At 35.9% G+C, this 21,040-nt stretch overlaps 3 protein-coding genes across 7 annotated transcripts; 1 reads left to right on the top strand and 2 right to left on the bottom strand.

The window, feature by feature from the left end:
* The first annotated feature begins 2,691 nt into the window (after positions 1–2,691).
* On the top strand, positions 2,692–7,678 carry LOC140826670 (uncharacterized). Of its 4 annotated transcripts, none has more exons than XM_073189167.1 (10): positions 2,692–2,845; positions 2,948–3,245; positions 4,277–4,386; positions 4,684–4,752; positions 4,871–4,986; positions 5,168–5,222; positions 6,028–6,148; positions 6,552–6,599; positions 6,757–6,851; positions 7,308–7,678. In XM_073189167.1, the coding sequence occupies exons 2-10, from the start codon at positions 3,149–3,151 to the stop codon at positions 7,407–7,409; spliced, it is 813 nt and encodes a 270-aa protein (XP_073045268.1). In that variant the 5' UTR covers positions 2,692–2,845; positions 2,948–3,148; the 3' UTR covers positions 7,410–7,678. The 4 variants fall into 4 exon arrangements, with proteins under 4 accessions (XP_073045268.1, XP_073045267.1, XP_073045266.1 ...); XM_073189166.1 differs by having other exon boundaries at positions 2,936–3,245; XM_073189165.1 differs by having other exon boundaries at positions 2,692–3,245.
* Positions 7,679–8,331: 653 nt separating this feature from the next.
* LOC140826671 (nucleoside diphosphate kinase 1) lies at positions 8,332–10,555 on the bottom strand. Its single transcript, XM_073189169.1, has 4 exons — positions 10,329–10,555; positions 9,932–9,980; positions 8,981–9,212; positions 8,332–8,600 (listed from the first exon to the last, which is right to left on the bottom strand). Exons 1-4 carry the CDS (start codon positions 10,377–10,379, stop codon positions 8,486–8,488), a joined length of 447 nt encoding a protein of 148 aa, XP_073045270.1. The 5' UTR covers positions 10,380–10,555; the 3' UTR covers positions 8,332–8,485.
* Positions 10,556–13,325: 2,770 nt separating this feature from the next.
* On the bottom strand, positions 13,326–20,834 carry LOC140826669 (uncharacterized). Of its 2 annotated transcripts, none has more exons than XR_012116851.1 (12): positions 20,412–20,834; positions 17,954–18,504; positions 17,785–17,874; positions 17,460–17,699; positions 16,716–16,937; positions 16,338–16,635; positions 15,948–16,264; positions 15,737–15,846; positions 15,575–15,660; positions 15,331–15,407; positions 13,806–15,240; positions 13,326–13,757 (listed from the first exon to the last, which is right to left on the bottom strand). XR_012116851.1 is itself a non-coding variant. In XM_073189164.1 (12 exons), exons 1-11 carry the CDS (start codon positions 20,632–20,634, stop codon positions 15,148–15,150), a joined length of 2,307 nt encoding a protein of 768 aa, XP_073045265.1. In that variant the 5' UTR covers positions 20,635–20,834; the 3' UTR covers positions 13,326–14,961; position 15,147. The 2 variants fall into 2 exon arrangements, 1 of the variants encoding a protein (XP_073045265.1); XM_073189164.1 differs by having other exon boundaries at positions 13,326–14,961; positions 15,147–15,240.
* Between the last annotated feature and the right edge of the window lie 206 nt (positions 20,835–21,040).

Here is a 21,040-nt window from a genome sequence, read left to right as displayed (position 1 = left end):
ACCCATATTCACAATAAAAAGTAATATTCTTAGCATAAAAAGTAATACTTTTTAATGGGTGACCAAAATAAGAGATCCGTCTCACAAATACGACCCACGAGACTGTTTCACACAAGTTTTTGCCAATTAACTCCAACTATATAGTTTTCTAAACTTTTAAACAATGTACAAAGAGACAAGCAAATGCGTATGTATGTATTCGAATTATTATTTAGAAAATTATTATGTATGTTATCGCCCCTCCTCTTGACTTGGAATTTCGTCCACAATATTACGAGAAAGTGGGATCGACAAAGTTGTTTGAAAATGTTCATTCAACTTCAACATCCCACGCATCGTGAAAAGAGACTCGTTTCTTTTTAATATTCAATTAATTCTTCTATTAATTAAATATTAATACTATATTGCAGACTCGAGATCTTCATATGCGTGCGAGAACCGAGGAAAATATTACTGAATATAATGAAGAAATATTTTGGAGCTGTGGCTGAGATTTTAGAATAATAGTAAAAAGTAAATTAGATGATCGTAATTGCTTTTGTTTTCAAAGATAATTAAGAAATATTTTCGAGAATAAAACGAAATATGTACCCTCGATATGAAAAATTCAACTAGGAATTAACGAAACATTTGTAAAATAATTTGAAAATAGTATATTAAATTGGCGTAGCGGACTATCCACCAAACACAATGGCTTGAGGACGGAAACATTAATATTATACAAGGAAACAATTTGGCCATAGTTAATTTCTAAATCATTTTCACATGGACGTACTTGGTCGGTGTTCGCATTTCCCTAAAAATCTGAAACACACAGATAAAAGTGTGTTAATTGGTACATTATATATATATATATATATATATATATATATATATAGAATAAGAAAATTTTAATGTTTTTAATAGGGATATCCAAGAAAATCAAAGTGTACGCTAGATTAATTTAAAATCTTGTATTGATTCACTGACATGTAGTACTCCATTGTGAGAATATATTAAAGATTTTTTTTTTATCGTACCCAAAAAATTATAGGTTAATGGATTCCGATTCTCCCTTAAAATATATAAACATATAGTTGTCATTTCGAAATTGCAGGTTAGGCACACGGCATGCTAACCACGTCTATGTTTATTTATTTCATAGAATGAAGATATACATATATATATATATATTGCGCATTCAATGGATGAGTGATACTTCATTGGTGTTCACATAGGTGTGCACGGTAAATATGCAGCATATCAAAACTATATATATATATATATATGAGAAAGAATCCTGAAAATAGAAGTTTGCATGCCCCCACCAATTGAAAAGCACAAAAAAAAAGGGGGATGATTTAGCTAAAGCTTTACGCACTCTCATTACTTTCTTGTTATCGAATATTTATACTTTTACTATTAATATATATATTTCTTCCTTTTTCTTTCTCTCATGGAACTCATGAGCTCGAGTTTCACAATATATTCGAATGAAGAGACAAGACGAGCATCATGCATCGTGTATAATTTGTAACTCGCTAATTGTATTTTTATTATAAAATCTAAAATTCAGCTATTAGTAATATAATAGCTGAATAAGCGTGTTAGTATTAAGAGATTTGGATTTGAGGAAGTAATTTAAAATAACTCTATATTAGGATGAATCTGTCACAATGATTAAAAAAATAATTAGTTAGAAATTTGAAATCATTACCATACGAGTTTACTCAAATAAATTGACAGATTTGAATTTCTTATTTTCAAATTCATCGATCCAAATACAACCTAAAATATCGTTGCAACCATTTTTCAAAATGAGTCCACGTTCCTCCAACACATGCGTGTTGGCCATTATCATAACTGGTAGATGGTAATCTGGACATGCAATCACAACTTTAAGACAACACTTGCATTATGAGATGGTCCACTATTCCAAACATCTAATGTGGGAATAATTCCTTTTAAAGCTTAGCTTTTTCCTAACCACTTTTAAAACCTTCTTTTTTTTCTAATTCGCTATATATTTTTATTTATCGTTTGTTTCGATAAGTTAAACAAAAATTGAAGATTAAAAAAAAATTTGAAATTAATTTTTATATTATATGTTTTAGGGGAAGGATGACTGACTATGCCTTGTTTGGAAAGAAGAATAGGCTCATCAACTACGCAATTAACTGCAATTTTTTGACTTAGACTTGGATATAGGAAATGAGTTATTGTGATGCCGCATGAATTTATTGCTATCGACAAAATTATATTAAATCAGGAGAAAATAAGAGAAGAAAAAAGAATTTACTTTAATACACCAATAATAAATTTTATCAAAACGAGTAGAATAATGTTATATTTGCCAAAATCATCAAGATATAACAATTCATCGTATAATTATAGGCAAAAACTTGTATGAGACGATCTCACGAGACATATTTTGTGAGATAAATATCTTATTTGAGTCATCCATGAAAATGTATTACTTTATATGCTAATAATACAATTTTTTATTGTGAATATCGATAGGGTTGACCCGTCTCACAGATAAAGATACGTAAGACCATCTCATAAGACAACTACTCATGATTATATTACAAAAGTAGAAGCATGTGCGTTTAGAGTCATAAAATGTAGTTGCATTAAGCAAAACAGTAAAATTAGATATAAGATGATAGGTCGAAGAAACTGACAACTGAGAGGCTTTATTTAAAGCAAAAACCGTTACAAGTCCTCGCGAGAAATATCGCATCCTCTCTTAAAACGGACACATCAGGCAACAGAATGACACATTCTCCATTTACGCGCACAAACACACAGCAGGGACTCCAACCCCAGTTTCACATTCACACGGGAATCTCTTCTTCCTTTTATGGTAACGTAATCTACCTCTGAATTCGCGTATCTACGCAGGAACACACTCGGTTTCTTTTGTTTTTCATGGTTTTTTGTTGGTATACGACCGATCTTGCGGCAGTGAGGAGGAAATATTACGTTTCGCTGTAAAGAAACCTGCTCAAGAAACGCCTTGGTTCAATCGCGTTGGCTTGTCCCGGCTATGATTCGTGTTTTGGATAGCGTATTGTGAGTTTTGATTGGGAAAAAGCTGCTGAGGTGAAGTTTCTTTTTCAGTTTTCGTGGATCGATTGGAATTGGATATTGAGTTATACTTAGAGGAATGGAGGATAGAGGAGCTGGAGGAGGGGGATCGTTTGTGGCGGTTAGGCGGATCTCGCCGGGGCTCGATCGAGGAAGTGCTTGCCACTCATCTTCTGGTAAGTGCTGTATATTCTGTGTTCTTTTCTCATTTCTTTTTTAAAAAATCGACTCCCATCTCTCTATTATTTTTATTTCTTTCTCTCTCTTTCTTCATTTTCAGTTTCCACCTAACTTTATCCTCTCTTTCGTCTCTTCATCTATCTTTTTGCGCTCGTGTTCCTTTCGGCAGTGTGTGCGTGATTAGCTGTAGAATATTTTTGCAGTTAATCTTGTGAAGGTTCTGGATCTCTAAATTAAAAATTTTGCTTTAATTGATGCCTACTTGCATTGAGATTTTTGGTTAGTTCGATTTGTAATTTCCTAAATCCGCGCATATTTTCCTGTTTTTGGTGGAATTATTTTAAGAAAATTTGTCTGTATAGTTGCATTTTCTACTGTTGGAGATTTTTTTGTTCAATATGCCTCATCGTGATAAAAAATAGGTTAGCATAAGATGGCTTTGTGAAATATAAGTCTAAAACATTTATGTGAGAGACTGATAGCTGAGGAAAAAAAAAACAAGTTTATATAGCCGCGCGTAAAATTAATTAATATAATAACTCTCATGTTTGTTTCAATTTTTGGATTTTGAGCGTAAGATTTCTTCTTCTTTCATTTTTTTGAGTCCTATTTAATTGAAACCATCTGAAGTAGAGGGTGACGTAATGACATTTTCTCTCTTCTTTTTTCTCTATATCTTCTCTAATAGTGATGAGTTGGTGGATAAATTTGACTGATCCGATGATGTCTGTGATTGAAAGGGGAACGAGACTAAACACCTATATTTCTGTTGAACATGCGATTGTTGTCCAAAGAGAAACTTGTGTACCTCTGTAATAGTTATAAATGTAGTCTGATTCTATTGTCTCTCGTTGTGTGAAATTTAGTAGTGAGAGTCTTGATGCTAAAAAATTGTAGCTATTATTGATTTTACAAAAAGCAGAAGTGCTGGTGACTTCAGATTCTGAGCAAATAAAAATACTTGCGTGAATTAAAAATTTTGTTGCCTTATTCATACTCATCTTTTCCTATCATTTTCTTGTTACAGCCGAGGTTGTAGCAGGATCCACGGCATGGCTTGGTCGAGGCCTTTCATGTGTTTGTGCTCAGGGAAGAGACGGTGATGCTCGTCCATCATTTGATTTGACACCTGCGCAGGTAATATCCTTCTGGTGACTAGGGGAGGGGGCATATCTTTCCTATGGGCAAAGCTGGGTTTTTGTTAGCAGGAAAGTTTTAAAATGATAACCATTTATCTATGAAACATTTTGATTTTATAATGAAAAGATCTAAAAATAATAAGTCGTGGATTCCTGTTTCTGCATCATTGGCTGTTTTCATAATATCTATGTTAATGTTCAATCTTTCGAAGCTACACAGAGCTTGTTTAGTTTTTAACTTTGCATTGTGTTTAACCTGAAGCACAGGATCTTGATGTTTCATTTACTGTTTCAGGAGGAATGCCTAATCAGGCTACAGAGCCGAATAGATATTGCGTATGATAGTTCCTTTCCTGAACATCAGGTATATCCAGTAAGATGCTGATGTCTTCTCGATAAAGATCGGTCCCTTCTAGTTAAATCCAATACGAATTTAACTCTTCTCCTATTTCTCATTGTATTACATTGCTTTCATTTTAAAGGAAGCTCTGAGGGCGCTGTGGGCTGCTGCCTTTCCTGAGGAGAAACTACACGGTTTAATTTCTGAGCAGTGGAAGGAGATGGGTTGGCAAGGAAAAGATCCATCTACAGATTTTCGGTATATCAATGTTCTCAGTGGACTTTCTCTGGATTTTAAAATAGTAATCATAATATTGTTATTATTGTATTCAACAATAACTAAAACAATGGTGATAGAAGAAACTTCTTTTGGATCTCAAGGTCTCACACCTTTTCTAACATCATCGTTTGAACCTTTGCCACATGCCGTGTTCTTGCAGGGGTGGCGGCTTCATATCATTGGAAAATTTGTTATACTTCGCAAGGAACTATCCAGTATGTCCTCTTCTCTCTTTCTCCTCCCCACTCTCTGCGTGTGATGCATTTGTGTCGAGGCAAATGACTTGTTGCTCTTATTTATCTTTTTTTTTTGTGTGTGTTCGAGAACTAATTCTCTATCTCCTTGGTAGATTGGCCATAAATTTTGGTGAATGTGTCATAGTTCTGGTTCTACTTATTATCCATGTTTACATGAAACTTACAATTTATAGGTTTTTTCTTTATTTCTGCTCTCGTGGATCCATTTCTATGATTTGTAGTCTCATGTGACCTATATAGCTTCAATTGAATTTGTTTCGACCATAATGCATGGTATTTTTCTTAGGTGTCAATTCCGTGTTTATGCAATGAATATTTGGGGTGATAGGAAAAGATTTGAATGACAGCATGTGTTTTCTGTGCTTTTTCAAAAAGAAAAAGAAAAGCCTCATAATAAAAAGAAAGGATTTCCTTGTTCAAAATTGTGAATTCTGGTTAAAATTGAGGGAAAGAAGTGAAATGATATTTATTTATTTTATGTACCATGTCATGGTGAAATAGCTTGATTGCTGAAAGCATCATATATTTAATATGCTAGAGCATTAAACCTCTTTTTTCGACATCCTTTAGGACTGAGAAATATATACCAGCATAAAGGGTGGTTTTCTAAAGGACTAGTATTAGGAAGTAGAGGTGGAAGGATCGTGTGTAGCTCACAAGGACATACATGCCCATATTGCCCCATTCATCGGATTTTCATGATATTTATATGTAGATCTAAGTTGTTCAATACCCTCTCTAAGGTTTGCCAAATGCTTCACAGAAATCGTTTCAGGATCTTCTTTGGAAGCAAGAAGGCGATCGGGCTTTGTGGGAATACCCATTTGCTGTGGCTGGTGTCAACATCACATTCATGCTTATTCAGATGCTTGATCTTGAAGCAGGTGAATTGTTGCATGTTTTGAAATCCGAGGTGTTCATGAGAATCTCCCAACAATTTATTTATTCTTTAATGTGATTTTTGTTCTGCTTCAAGTGAAAATCAGCCAACTTCTTCCTGTCAATTATGAGAACAATCTAAATATTCTACATTTTGTCCGAAGTAAGGATGGTGGTTTTAATCTTTGTAATTAGCGCCAAAGTTGTCAATAAATGAACATTTAACATTGTTGGTGGAAATAAACTTACAACTAAAATCATCCAATTATCGTGTAATGCACTGTGGGATTTTGTATCAACTCTGTTTTGGAGTTTCAAGGATTGATATTAGTGTTATATATAGTATGTCAGCAAACACAAGACCCGTTTCTGTTTGGTTGGACCTAATCTCTTGCCACCTATTTGCAGTGAAACCTCGTACACTAGTGGGGGTCATTTTTTTGAAGTTTCTAACAGGCAAGTCTTTGTAACTCCTCAACAACCTTTGAGATCATGAATTCAGACTTGGTTTGAGAAAATGCATGTGCTAGTAGTTTACTCTTCCTGTAATGATACTCCACAAACGTTCTTATTTATTTATGGTGAATTCTTCTTCAATTTTTTCTCCCCACAGAAAATGAATCTGCATTGGACCTTCTATATTGTATTGCATTCAAGTTAATGGACAATCAATGGCTTGACATGCATGCTTCTTACATGGATTTCAATGTAAGTGTCAACCAGTTTATTCGAATCGAATAGAGTAGAAAATAACATGTTGCCTTCTCTTCAGCTCTTGCACATCGCCACTATTCTGAACGATTTTTTATAGACTTTCAGCAGGAAAATCGTTGATAAACGTTCCGTATGTATATTTTTTTTGTTGGCAAAGAGACTGAACTAAATATCTCAGTAAAATATTCACGTTGGTAGTATTAGATGTAAACTTTTGTAAACCTCTTGAGTTAGACACATTGAATAAGAGTGAAGTGCCAATAAAGTTGGATCCCGTATTGACGTTTGTCCTGTAGAAGAGAATAAAGTTTAAAAATTTGACGTATAGTTTTTATAATTCGTCCCTTATCATCACAGAGGAAGTTGCTATTTCCCCATGGAGGAAACTGCAATTTTCCCAATTTTGCATTTCCAATAATATAACTGCTTCATTCTTACATTTCATCTTAGACTGTGATGAAAGCTACTCGGCGACAGCTGGAACGGGAGCTCCTTCGAGAAGACATAACACGCCTTGAAGACTTACCTTCATACGAGCTTCTCAGTCGATAGTGTGGTAACCAACCATCGCATTTGAAAGACAGCATATTCATCGTATAGTTGATGCGCCTTTTTTGTTTGATTCATCTTCCTTTGCACTGGTTCTCTAGTAGTAGATTGTTTGGGTTTGGATTTTGTGATTTCTGAGTTATGGATTGTTCTTAAGAAACAAGAAAGAAACACACAAGGCAGAGTTGCCTTCATTTGCCAAAGCAGAAGAGTAATCAGAGCTGAGATGCCTTTTTTAAAAAAAGTGTTTTATGTGAGTGTTTTTTTATGGATATTTTATTGCATGAAAAGATAAAACAATACAGATTACTCGAAAAAGTTAGTAGGACGTCGTTCCATAAAAAGAAAAAAAAAGATAAAAGAGTGCTTAGTTATTATTTTTATGTTTTAGATGGATAGAGTTGAGATTTCTTGTGAGTGGTTAGAAATCGCAAATTCAATATGAAATCTTGATCAATGAATAATTTTTTTTTAAATAATAAAGAATCGTATTAACCTACAGTTTTGTAAAATCCAATCCAATCCAATCCAATCCAAAGCCAAATCTAAACTGAAAACTTACAAACCAAATCATTAATTTTTTTCCTTAAATTATGTTATTCCGACTCTAGATAACATTTGCATATGTATTTGGAATTTTTTTTATTTTACTAAAGAATACACAAAACAATCCCGTACATTTAATTCGGTTTATGAATAATTGGAGTTCTAATTTCGCTTTGAAATAGAAATTTCACAAGACCAAAACTACCCAAAATCTAATCACACCCCCTATTCCATTATCCAACGTGAGTTATGACAAGGATCAGGTAAAGAGCCCTTCCGACCGAACTGGGGTGGATTAAAAACTGAAACCATTTGCATACAATCGCGTGGATAACTAACTACCCCGTCAACGACTTAGCACCAAAATAACAACCTCAAATATTGAATATTTTAATCAACCGCAGGGAAAAATAGCTCCAATACATCATGAAGGTAACCATAAACTCAATTTGAAGACAAAACTCATAATCCAGTTGGATGGAATAACAGAGCCATACATTATAGTCTATGGGCATTCAGATCAAGAAAGACATTCACTCGTAAATCCAAGAATGAAGGCTGCTCCTCCATTCAGCGATTCCTTCTGGGAACCAGAGAGCAATCTCCTTCTTTGCACTCTCAACTGCGTCGCTACCATGAATGACGTTTCTACAGTTTCAAGCACATAAATAAGATTGCCAGCACAGAAAAACCATGGGTTTAAACGATTTTAGTAAACAATGCAAACATAAAACGAGAAACTGTGTTGCTTTCAGCATGTTATCTTCTTGTATCAAATTCCTGCATAACGGTATTAAGCATATCTAGCCTAATGTAGCAGTGCCAATAGATACCAGAATTTAACATCAAATCTCAAGTAAAACAGCATACAAAACCAAACAAATAAACAGATCGACCACACATCTTTGAATGTCGAGACCCATTAATCGATGGAAAAAACATGCAACGAATCCTTATATCCAGGTTACTATGAAATTGTCAATCTCATGTAGGATTTGATGCGGTATGAACAAGAAAGCCAAACTCACCTGCCAATGTCAATAGCATAATCACCACGGATGGTCCCAGGGGCAGACTCAGCAGGATTGGTGGCTCCAATGATCTTCCTGCCAGTAGTTACCACACCCTTGCCTTCCCAAACCATGGCAACAACAGGGCCAGAGATAATATATTCTACGAGCCCATTGAAGAAGGGCTTTGCTGATAAATCTGCATAGTGGCTCTCAGCAAAAGGACGATCAACAGTGATGAGCTTTAACCCTGTACCCAAAACAGATGTAAGATATCAAAAAGTGCACATAGAAATGCTAAGAAATCGACTTTTTAAAAGTTGGGTAGAACATTAGAGGGCAGAACTTGATCATCCATCATTTTCACGATGCAATGGGTCTTATGTTGTACTGGTGCCATAATCTGAGTCTAATTCTTCAAAACAAATATAAAATGTCTGATCTCAACATCTTGTGAATAACACAGACCAAAAAACATGTATACTTGTCACACAGTTCATAAAAAACACAGTTTTCACTGATGTGTACCGTTGGGAAATCCACTACATTAGGATAATACACATGTTATTAGCATGGGCCAGGAACAAGGTGAGTCACAGATCAAGAAAATTTTCTTAGTTTTCTACACCATATCAAAGCAGCGAAATAAAAATGAAATTTATACAACTTAAATTCTTTTAACAAAATGTTTTCGAATAGAACACGTCCCTAAACCCATGAAATCAAAATAAAAAGGTACATAATTATGACTAACAATCGTCATCAAAGAATGTGATTAGTGATTTCAGTTATACCTCACTTTTGATATAATACGAGAAAACAGAAACGTACAAATCAACATCAGACAAGGGAAAATAAAAGCCCACACGCTAGTTTACGACGAATTGTTCCAAAAGTAACCATGAATCCATTGACTACCATTACTATTGCTGTTGTAGATTAAACGAATACATTAGGGTAAAACGCTACCTTTCAAAGTGAAACCTTTCTGCTCAAACCTGCCAATAATCTCACCAACCTGAATCAAAACAAAGAAAGATACATAAAAAATTAAACAACCTTAATCTCAGTAACAAGTTGCTCTAAAAAACATACCAGATCTAATGTATTTCTTCAATTAAATTAAATTAGGATTAAACTAAAACCTATTACTTAAATTTCCTTCTTTACTTCCCCGAAACTAAGAAAAAAAAACTCAGAAATTTAAATCCAAACCACAAAACTTATTCAGTAATCCATACAGTTTCGATCTCGCAGAAGATATATAACCCACTTAGAATTTCATGAATATATAACACCAAACGTAGAAAAAGCATGAAAAAAAATTGATCAACATAGTACAATTTAGAACAAAAAGGAGACAAACCAGGCCTCTTTGAACCCCATCAGGCTTGATCATAATGAAAGTCTGCTCCATTTTTAGAGAAATTTAATCTAATCGTAACGTGAATTTTAGGTTTGAAGCAGAGGTTGAGGCTGTGATAACAATACGAAGAGACAGCTGTATTTATACTTGAACCAGGGGCTTCGAATACAGCCCCAAAAACCCTAGCAGCCCATTACTTTGGAATATTCGGGTGAATCCTTTCGGTGATTTCTTTCTTTCTCCCCTCCCTTTTCACTTTGTGCGGACAAAGATATGAACTGTAATAAAAAAAAGCGAGTCAATAAAAAATCTACAATCTCTCTTGTATTGAAAGCAAAAATTTATGAAAGACGATCTTACGGGTCATATTTTATGATAACATGAAAAAATCAATAAGACAGTCTCACGAGTCGTATCCAGGAAATATTATTTTTTATGCTAAGAGTATTATTTTTTACCGTCAGAAATATATAGTAATTTAGTTACCTTTGTGCACAATTTCGATTGCATTTGACTCAAACATGACATAATGATAATGGCTCGAGAATAATATGGACACATGGAGTCCACTCTAACCCTTCTTTTTTAAAAGAACTGTTGAATGACTTGTTTACAACTCGTTCTCGGATTTGAAATCCCATCATAGTATCTTCTCTTTCTTCAAAAAAAAAAAAAAATAAGTAAATTGTTTGATTCATTGTCAATTATTTCATATTTTTTTAAATTGAATCGATTAGAACAAACATTTTTTCAATTGTTTTGATATCCATTAATTCCGATGGTTTGTACGCATTTACATTGTTTTCGAATTAATTTTATGAGACAAAATGTATTAGTCAAAATAATCGTTCATATACAATGGGTGGCTCCTTTATTAACTCCAGTTTCTATTGCAATTGAAGACTGTACATTTTATTTTGAAAGCCATAAATTTATGATTGTTGGTAAATGTGTGATGTGCTACTTTAAGCGATCGAGGCAAAACTTTTACTTAATATTTTTGTTTCGTAGAGAGGGAAATGAGTGCAAAACCAAGATTATATATGCAAAATAAATCACCTGTTCCTATCCAAGAAAGTTCACATGCAGGTGCAATACATGACAAATTCCAAACTGAGGTTCCACAACGGAAGAAGCTACGAAGATTGAGCATAGCATGGTCCTTAATGATTCATCAAGAGCATAGCGCGAATCTACCAGTAGAAATCTGGAATATGAGACATTAAGGCATGTCGAATTCATGGAAGGTTCTTTGATTTATCCATTTGGTACACAACTTGGTGTGGAAGGGAGTCCTCTAGTTCACAAAAACCTACACACGCTATCAGGAATAAAAAACTCTCAGATTCACGAAGGACGTGTTGGCAAGAATCCCATCTATCGAGAGGCTCAAAATTTCTCGTGATACTCTCGTTCTATCACGCTCAGCAAGCAGAACGGTCCCATTATAAGTTTCAGAATATTTTCAATCTACAACAACTCAGAACATTGAAAATATACGTATACTACGATCTGGATACACCGATAAGGTGGGTTCTGGGGAGAAGTAAGTTCCACTTCCCACCTTCACTCTAAGAGATGACTCTGACCGGATGTTCGATTTCTTGGGAAGATTTGTCAATTGTTGGATGTTTACCGAGTCTTGAAGTTCTCACAACTGAAAATCAACTCATGCCAAGGGGACGACTGGAGTCCAACGAGGGGGACTTATGTCGACTAAAACTCTTGATGCTTCAAGGTTTGAACTAGGTGCACTGAACATCGATCAGCATGACAATCCCTTTCCTTGCTTAGATCAACTCCTAAGAGATTGTGAGAAGTTAAGAGGAGATCCCAAGTCCAGTTTGACACTGATGAAGTTGGAATAATGTAAATGTAACGAAGCAGTTTTGGCTTCGGCAGACAAGATACGAGAAATGCAACAAGATACAGGAAACGAGTTTCAAGTCGTATGAAGAGATCCTTCTCCAGTGGCTTGCTCCGTCCTACGGTCAGAGGATTTTACTCTCGTCTTGTCTTTCTTGGATGAATATAATCAGTTTTATTTATTAAAAACACAGAAAAAAATCCATACATCACCATGGGGGATGGATTTGGGACCTCAGTTTATTCATCATAATTACCATTGAATAACATTCCGATTTATTCTGTTAAAAACGACTTTCGCTAGCTACAAGAAAAATGCGATATAGTTTTATGGGTTTTTCTTAGAGAGAGATTTTATATTGAAGATAGTGATGTTTGGAAGAAGGATTTAATCTCCGGATTGAAAATAAAAAGTATGTTCAAGTCCTTTAATGTTGTATCCCACTAAGGTTTACTCCGGGTCCTATTACAGCTTCCTTCGAATTATAAATATTATTGCAGATTCACCACTGGATAAATACATCATAGCAGTGAATATACCGTGGAAACAAGTATCTTCTGCTGCAAAATCTCAAAATAATACCAAATAACAAAAGCTGAGCCTTCAAACTATTGGATTGCGAATTGTATCAGAGACCTCGAGCAGCAAAAAAATTGATCCAGTTCTTTACGGTTGTGTAAAACTAATATTTCTTGGGGGGGAAAAAGGTAAAAAAAAGACTGAAACTAATATTTTTTTGAAAACCACAACATATAAAAAATTTTAGAGAAAGGCAGTCAAGCGCACACAAATTTGTCCCAAAACACACTAGCGACGTATTCTATTATAAATATAGACATAGAGAATAAATTTACAAAGCTATAAACAGATAACATCGCCTAACGAATGAAAAGAATGTTCGTCAGTCGATACATGAAAAACTTGTTCTCCAAACTCTTTTAACCTGGGGAATTTCCAACCCTGTCTACTTCCGACATTAGTCGATAACATAATAAATAAATAAATAAAGAATGATCACACCTACATGCCATTAGTAAAATTTAGAGCTAACAACAATCGTGAGAAGTAACCATTACCATCTTTTTGATCAAACTCGCCAGGGCAAATTTGAGAACATATGCATTAATCTATTGGTAATATATTTCTTGGGTAGAGCTCCCGGTTCTCGGAACCACATGGGTTTAGACTTATCCAAAATAAATATAGGATCATTCCCATTACGAGAGAACCTCTTTCAGTTCTCTTTTAGAGGGCACCAATCAAATAACTATCTTTAAAGAAATCACTCAACCCAAGAACGATCCTATTATGTTGTATACACAGAGAAACTCGTTTTACCATATAAATTCACAAGGTAGGGACAAAAACAAAGTGCATTACTACCAGCATCCATTTTACCTCGTCAGTAACATCTCTCGTTCCATTTCCAAGTCCATTAATATCAGGTTAATGAATATTTTCTCTGGCTGATCCCGAGCATATGTCATGCTCTGGAAGCTATAGTAGGCATGGAATACCATCACTTTCAACAAAATATAATCATGGGCAGAATCAAGCCTTGACTAACCAAAATATGCACAATGTGATTTTGGCAGGGTTGCTGTGAGCACATGTCGAAGTTGGGTAGGGGGCCCTTTCTAAAGAATATAAGTACCAACTCGGGAGCAAAATAAGTTTCCAACACCACCAATTTCCCATCCACTTAGTATCAACATCCAATGCCATAACCAATGGTTTTCAAAAACTATTAGCACTAAACTCACATTCATAAGTTCCTCAGACTTCATCGAACACAAGGCCATCCCAAGGAAAGGTATCACTGACACGTAAGGTTTCTTTCTTTCGGTGTCGATCAGTTTGTTGTTATTCAGACACATTTTACAGTCAATCTCACTACGATCTATTGAAATGAAACTGTTTCAAGCATAATAACATAGCCATAGCGGTTAACATCAAATGCCATCAATGAAACATTGGTGCTTTAATCCAGTTTAAGCACTAGTAAATTCAATATCTGATGCAGGCGAAAGTAAAATAACACATCACTAAAAACAATGGGAAACCAATCGTCCAAGTAATAAGTTCATTTCAACAAACTAATGGTGCACCGAACAAAAAGAAAATCCCAACCCACTGATAAGCAAATCCTATCCAGTCAAAGCTCACTGCTTGAGCAATTTTGGCTAAATTGCCGACATAAAGAACCGGGGTTTTGTACATTATCTTACACCCAAACTTTTGCATCTATAAATCATAGAAATTCGGAAGGAACAATTGGCGTGGTTTAATAATGTAGAAAGCCCATCTTCAAAGACATTAACTCAAAATCCATTTTTATCATATCCAGATGACGTCTAATTTTGTTCAAGCATATAATGCCTCAAGATCGTGAGGAGCCAAATGTCACACACCTTTCAACAATTTCCATAGTGTCACCCATTAAACAAATAAATCACTTTCTTTCCCTTGCAGTTCAAATAGGGACCGACCAAAAAACAAGAACCCTTAAAAGTCCACAAACTGATATGTAGTCTTTCTTAATTTCCAAGAAAGTCAGAATACCTTAAAGCAGAAAATATACAGGATGATTAAAATATTCAAACACAGATCTTAAATAGTCTGGTACACAATCCAAGGCCTACATATTTCTCAACCCACTAAGAGGCTGCATAATATCAAACTCATGCTTCCGCTTGAAATGCAAGCATCCAAGTGCATAACTTCAAACAATCCACATCCTAAGCAGCCTCTTCTCAATTCCAAACTCTGCCACGGACAATGTCAAGAATGATCATAATTCTCCTCACCCTTCAAGTGCAGCACTTACGAAGAGGGTACATAACCATAACTCCGCACCATGATTAAAATCGAAACCAGCCCAGAGAATAGAATATTTTATCTGCTTCACCCAATAAAGGAGAAAAAGTAATGGCATGAAGAAAAAGACATACCTCAATAATATGATCCAGAGCCTCCACTTCCTGTATAACTATTGCCACTTAAACCGCGCCCAGAGTAGAGTGATGAGTAAGAACTACCACCAACCTACAAATTTCATAGAGAATCATGCGTTAGAAGGCCATTTCAAGAAATGAATACGAGAATCCTAGGTGATAAAAAGGATTACAAACATACATCATTCCCACGAGACATATAACCCCCGCCAAAGTTTGGTGAGTACATTCCACTAACATCACGGCCACCATATGAGCCTGCAAGGAGAATAATATCAATAATTGTTCCTCAAATACCGTCATTGAGATACACAACAAATAGCACTAAAAAAAACTAGCGTAAAAATATGTGTCAGATTAACTACTAAAAAAAATTCATTCAATTAAGTCTAAATCCTGAGACAAAGTTCAACTGTAACTCATACTCGGGCGATCAGTGTAAAGCCCATGAGAATCATGACCAGACAGGGAACTTCTACTTCCACCGTATCCTAGATTTGATCTTCCAAGCCTGAATGTAGAAGGAACGTTAAAAGGAAGGATAACAGCTTTTTTAACAAACCAAACAAAAGTAATAACTGACAGACCTATCACTGTATGCATCCCCATAATGAGTAACACTTCCAGCTGTATCATAATCCAAACGAGCCCGAGAATGACGCACTCCTGTCTCACCATAGCGTGATGGTACTTCGTCCTTGAATATAATATCAGTGTTAATTTTCTTATCTCGGAATTATCATGGTACGAGAATTGTATGAGATTTCTGGAGAACGCCTAAGAGGCTAAGGCAATTACCATAACAGCATATGATCGTTTGGACCCAGACATAGAATCATATTCACGTCCACGAACCTCACGGTAAACCGGAGGTGGCCTCTCGTACCTCTGACCGTAGCCATCATCAACGTAAGCTTTTCTCACAGAGTGAGACGTACCACCTCTAGGCACATCAGGGTAACCTGATCCATGTGGAGAATAATCATTCTTGTACAATTGACGTCTATCCAAAGAAACCCTGGAACTATAGTCTACAGGAGCTCTGCTTCTAGGAGGTGGAATCTCCTCACGATGAGCGTAGTCTCTCTTCAAACCTCCTTTGGGATATGGTGGGACTATAGAGAAAATATCAGAAAACAGTGCATAAAATGAAAAAGCATTTCTAACATATTCGAAACTTCTGCATACCAGGTGGTCTCCTATCATAAGACCTCGGCAAGGGTGGCATGGGTCTGCTCCTTGAAGGAACAGGCATAACAGGTTTTCTTTCTCGAATGCTTGCCGGCCTTGTGAATCCTCGATGAACCACAGATGCCAAACGAGGCCCATTTCCTCTAGAATTGTGAAGAGGAAGGCTACGAGGAACAGGACCCCATGAACTCCTAACACCCCGAATTGACCTGCGCACAGGTCGAGAATCTCCACGAGCAACATGTTTTCCTTTGCCTCTCTGAAGGGGCCTGGACAATCTAGCTCTAACTTTTGCCTGAAACATGCAGCAATTTAACACAGCTCAAACACAGGAGTACCGATAAAAAAAACCCACAGCAAAGTTTGAGAAGCAACCTTATTTTTGCCTTCACCCAAATCCTCATTATTGATGCTTTTAGCACAAGTCACAGCCGCATCATGGGTGTCAAATGTTACAAATCCAAAATCCTTTCGCCTTGCAGATGGCATATTACGGGCAAGCTCTACTTTTTCAATCTTCCCATATAATTTAAGAAGTTCCTTAACATGATCCTCATCCCAAGTAGCAGAAAGACCATCAATAAATACAGTCTTGACCTGAAATTATGTTGCAAAGTCAGTAAAGCATCAAATATTCAAGAAAGGTATCTAAAATGACATGCAAAATAAGTCAACCCATAATCCCAAGAAATTAATAAACAGAGAAATACAACTTTAATTGCATAAAATTTACCCTGAACAAATTTTTTTTCTGTATTCTGTGGGTGAGAGTGCATGTATTTACAAAAATGCAGGATCAATCCCATTATATATATACATGTATTGGTCAAACTAGATGCTCAACCTCTCATCAACATCTTCATTTTTTTATTTCACAGCACACGCTGTAATCAAGTCAGGAGTAGATCAACTCGTAACTATTGGAAAATAAGTAAATCGCTGGAAAGTGTCCAAGGGCCAATTCAAAACAAAAAGACACTTGTCAAGACACCACTAGAGATGTTTCTCGGATCAATAATTCCCACGTGCTACAAATGGTAGTATGGATGGAAATAAAGTTTTAACTAAGCAGGGAACTCCACCCCTTTAGCCAAGTAGAAAGCTTATCCACTTATGTACCTGAGCCATTATTTCATCACCAGGGTCGATGAATGAATCTGCAAAGGAAACTTTGGCAGGCCTATCAACACCAAACACCACATCCCTTTTCTGTAGAAGCTTAAAAGCATCCATGGCATCAGCCCGTGAGGAGAACTCCAAGAAGGCAAAACCACGATTCATCCCCACATTGTTACTGTCTTCGACCAATGTTAAGTCCTCAACATTCTCTACACCAAAATGCTTCAACTTCTCTTTCAACTGGAAGCACACCAAGTAGCAGTGAGCAGCAATTGAGAGATTTGCCGAAAACATATTGCCAATTAACAATAAACAATCTACTTACAGCTGCTTTTGTCCATGTCCTGCACACGTTACCTAAGAATAAAGTATCACTGTCTTGACTTGGGCTAACACCGCACTGCTTGCCATTAACCTGGAGATTTGGGTATTTAAGAAGTGACCCAATAAATAGTAAAATAATGAGTCATGACAACTACTTATCAAGAAAGTACCACAGGATTTTTTAGCTTCACACAAGCTCGTTTTGCTTGTTCCACAGTTGCAAAACGCAAGAATGCAAAACCCTTGTTTTTTTTAGTCTGAGGATTCATCAGAAGTCTAACTTCAGTGACTTCACCAACTTCACTGAACACTTTTCTTAGATCGTTCTCTGTAGCATCCTTGTCCAGTCCCCCAACAAAAATTTCAAACTCCTTCCTCTTGCGTCTTTCTTTGACAAGCTCATGGTGTTCTTCTTCCTCGGCAGCACTAATCATTTCAGTATGCTCCTCCCCAACACGCTCATCATCTTCTTCATGTTCAATTTCTTCGGCTACATCTTCCAATTCCTCCTCCTCAACATCTTCTTCTTCATCTTCACCAATATCTGCCTCATCCAATTCTTCCTCCACTTTGTCTCCTTCTGTATGATCTTCATCAATCTCCTTTTCATCATAATCTACACTGACATACTCCTCAGCTTCATATCCAGGGTCATTATCCTCAAAATCTATCCTTTCATCTTTTTCACACTCACCACCAAGTTCTCTGGCATCAACATCCTCTGCCATGTAAAAACAGTGAGATATAGATATCCAGAGGACACTCAGGAGATTGAACCCACTTCTGTTGTGCGGTAATCAGTAAATTCCTTCTAAAATGTAACCAATATACACGTGTAAAAGAAAAGAAAGTCAAATCCTCCAAAGCTCAGATAACACGTCTTTAGAACTAAAACCTTCACGTTCTAGCTATTCCGCTAACAGAAAAAGATAGGGCCACAAACCTCGAACTTTAAACCCATTTGCCTTCAGAAGAAAGAGTATATGAGAAATAAAAAAGGCAGCTGGAAAATCATATGATCGTGTGAAACACCATTCAATCTTTAACTCCACGAAGGAAAGGGTAGATCATTAAATTGCGATGATTTAGATCCTTTCAATGTTTAACTACATTATATGGAATATGTAATTAAGTTGTATGAGAATTCAGTCAATAATTGTGAGAAACACAAAAGGAGAGATTATATCCAAGTACAATTGATTGCTTTATCCTATGGAATTCTGTTTGTATGCTACTAATTCTCATCGTTCAGATAAGAAATCTCAACCTTAGTTTAAAAAGAAATTGCATACCATAACAAGAAATTATAACATAAATGTAGTTCCAAGAAAATCTCTTCTAAGCATCTCAACATATCGAACAAGATACATCAAATCTATATAAATATCAAAAAAGCTTAATGACTTTATTAAGATTAGGCTCATATAAGATTCCTAGCCTTTTGAGTGGATTGCTTGTCCACAACATTATGTAATCGTTTTCTTATTATTATCAATATAATAGTTTCTTATCAAAAAAAAAAATCTTCTAAAAGACAGAATTCTTGAGCACTTTTAAACTGGAACTTATCGTATCCAGATAAGAGAACAATTAGAAGATGAATGGCTCTGACTGTCAGATAGTATAAAAGGAGTTAAGAAAACTATATTATCGCTACAGCCAAATCCGTTATCCTCTTGCCTTTCAACTACATCGCTGGATAATTTTTTAGTTTAAGGGAAAGAATTGGCGCGTGCTTGACGCATGGCATCGGAACAACCAAAAAGACCTTTTACTGTAGAAACGAGTCAAAACCTAGATAATACAATTTTATGTCTTGGGACAAGTTAAGTAAATTATATTATGATTACCGGCAATGCCGTTATCTCTAACCTTTTACAACTACATTTCTAACTAATTTTCGTTGTAAGGGAAAGAATTGATGTGTCCTCTACACGTGGCATCAGCACAATGAAAAAAGACAGTTTTGTCTGGGAAAATTAGTAATGACCTAGAGAATATGATTACTGGGACGGAAAATGTTAATCAAACTACATTTTGCTACCGGTATTTCCATTATCCTCCAAACTTTTAACTATACTGTCAGCTGATTTTTCGCTCAGCGAGGAAATAATAGATGCATGCTCGTCACACAGCTTAACTACATAGGACCTTTTGAGTGCAAAATTTAAAACTCACGCAACTTATCCGACACAAAAACCCCAACTTGGGATTCAAAACACGATAAATTTCTCACCTCAATCTTGTATCATTTATAGAAAAATCTTTAGAAAAGCCACAGCATTATAACATGAGGACCCAAAAATCCTGAATCATAAATCGGTTGGGTGGTTAAATAATAATACTTCTTGATTTTGGACAGACAAAGAATGAATTGCAACCCCAATATTCCAATACCCATCAAAAGAAAGAAAATTGTCACCAGAAATCTACAGGCGAACAGGCACAAAACGAAATGCCCGAGGAAATATGTTCAGCAGCCTTGCATATCGCACTCTCAGAAAGAAAGCTAATCATACAGCAGAATATCTAACGTCCCGAAATTTTAAATGAATAAACATTACAACCAAAATACAAAAGCAAAAAAGATAAGTGATATCGAATTCATAATTAAGTATCTTTACTTACTCTTCGGAGAGATATAGCAACTCTCCGCCGCCTTCACATTTTCTCCAAGCTCCATTACCTTTCGCTGGGTAGTAACAGGTGGCAAATCTTCATCAGCCTCCTCCGCTTTCACGTTGGATTCCTCTGGATGCGCTTGTACATTCACCGACGTCGTTAAAGCGGCCCGCGTAGCCCGCTTGTTGCCTGGTCCAGGCGGAGTCTTCTTGGTCATTCTAGGTGGCATATTTCTCCAAATTCACCGTTCAAATATACACGAATAAATTACAAAACAATAAAAAAGGATCGCGACCAACGCTTGAAGATACGATTAATAATCTCGATAAAATTTTCGTATGATTGTTGAGTATGCCTGTGCCTCCTCGCAAGCGTATGTTCAACGAGAGTGAAACCCTAGCGCTGGAAATCTCTGTATCGTACGGTGACGGCCTCATGGCTCTTTTATACTTCGTAAACTGCACGCACACGTGTATTTTATACTTTCGTAATAATAATAATATTAATAAATCGGACGTATGAAAATTAAAATTTTGGTCAAATAAAATGATGGTACGAGACGTGGATAAGTTGTTCTCACTCGTTGTCTCGTGTCCTTGTACTAGAGTTCGGATCTTCTTCTCTTTGTACTAAAA

This window comes from Primulina eburnea, chromosome 3, assembly GCF_022965805.1.
Source record: "Primulina eburnea isolate SZY01 chromosome 3, ASM2296580v1, whole genome shotgun sequence".
Lineage (NCBI taxonomy): Eukaryota > Viridiplantae > Streptophyta > Magnoliopsida > Lamiales > Gesneriaceae > Primulina > Primulina eburnea.
The sequence above is the reverse complement of the archived record's forward strand: the minus strand, read 5'-3'. Positions and strand labels throughout refer to the sequence as shown.

Bases quoted from the DNA above. Each gene is read 5' to 3' on its own strand.
- LOC140826670 (XM_073189167.1), top strand. From the start codon at position 3,149: ATGGAGGATAGAGGAGCTGGAGGAGGGGGATCGTTTGTGGCGGTTAGG. The intron at 5,223-6,027 runs GTATGTCCTCTT...AATGCTTCACAG, and splicing joins ACTTCGCAAGGAACTATCCA to AAATCGTTTCAGGATCTTCT. The intron at 6,600-6,756 runs GCAAGTCTTTGT...TTCTCCCCACAG, and splicing joins TTTTTTGAAGTTTCTAACAG to AAAATGAATCTGCATTGGAC.
- LOC140826671 (XM_073189169.1), bottom strand. From the start codon at position 10,379: ATGGAGCAGACTTTCATTATGATCAAGCCTGATGGGGTTCAAAGAGGC. The intron at 9,213-9,931 runs GTAGCGTTTTAC...TTTTGGGTACAG, and splicing joins GAAAGGTTTCACTTTGAAAG to GGTTAAAGCTCATCACTGTT. The intron at 8,601-8,980 runs GTGAGTTTGGCT...TTGAAACTGTAG, and splicing joins TATGCTATTGACATTGGCAG to AAACGTCATTCATGGTAGCG.
- LOC140826669 (XM_073189164.1), bottom strand. From the start codon at position 20,634: ATGCCACCTAGAATGACCAAGAAGACTCCGCCTGGACCAGGCAACAAG. The intron at 17,875-17,953 runs GTACTTTCTTGA...CCAAATCTCCAG, and splicing joins TGAAGCTAAAAAATCCTGTG to GTTAATGGCAAGCAGTGCGG. The intron at 17,700-17,784 runs GTAAGTAGATTG...GTGTGCTTCCAG, and splicing joins GGACATGGACAAAAGCAGCT to TTGAAAGAGAAGTTGAAGCA.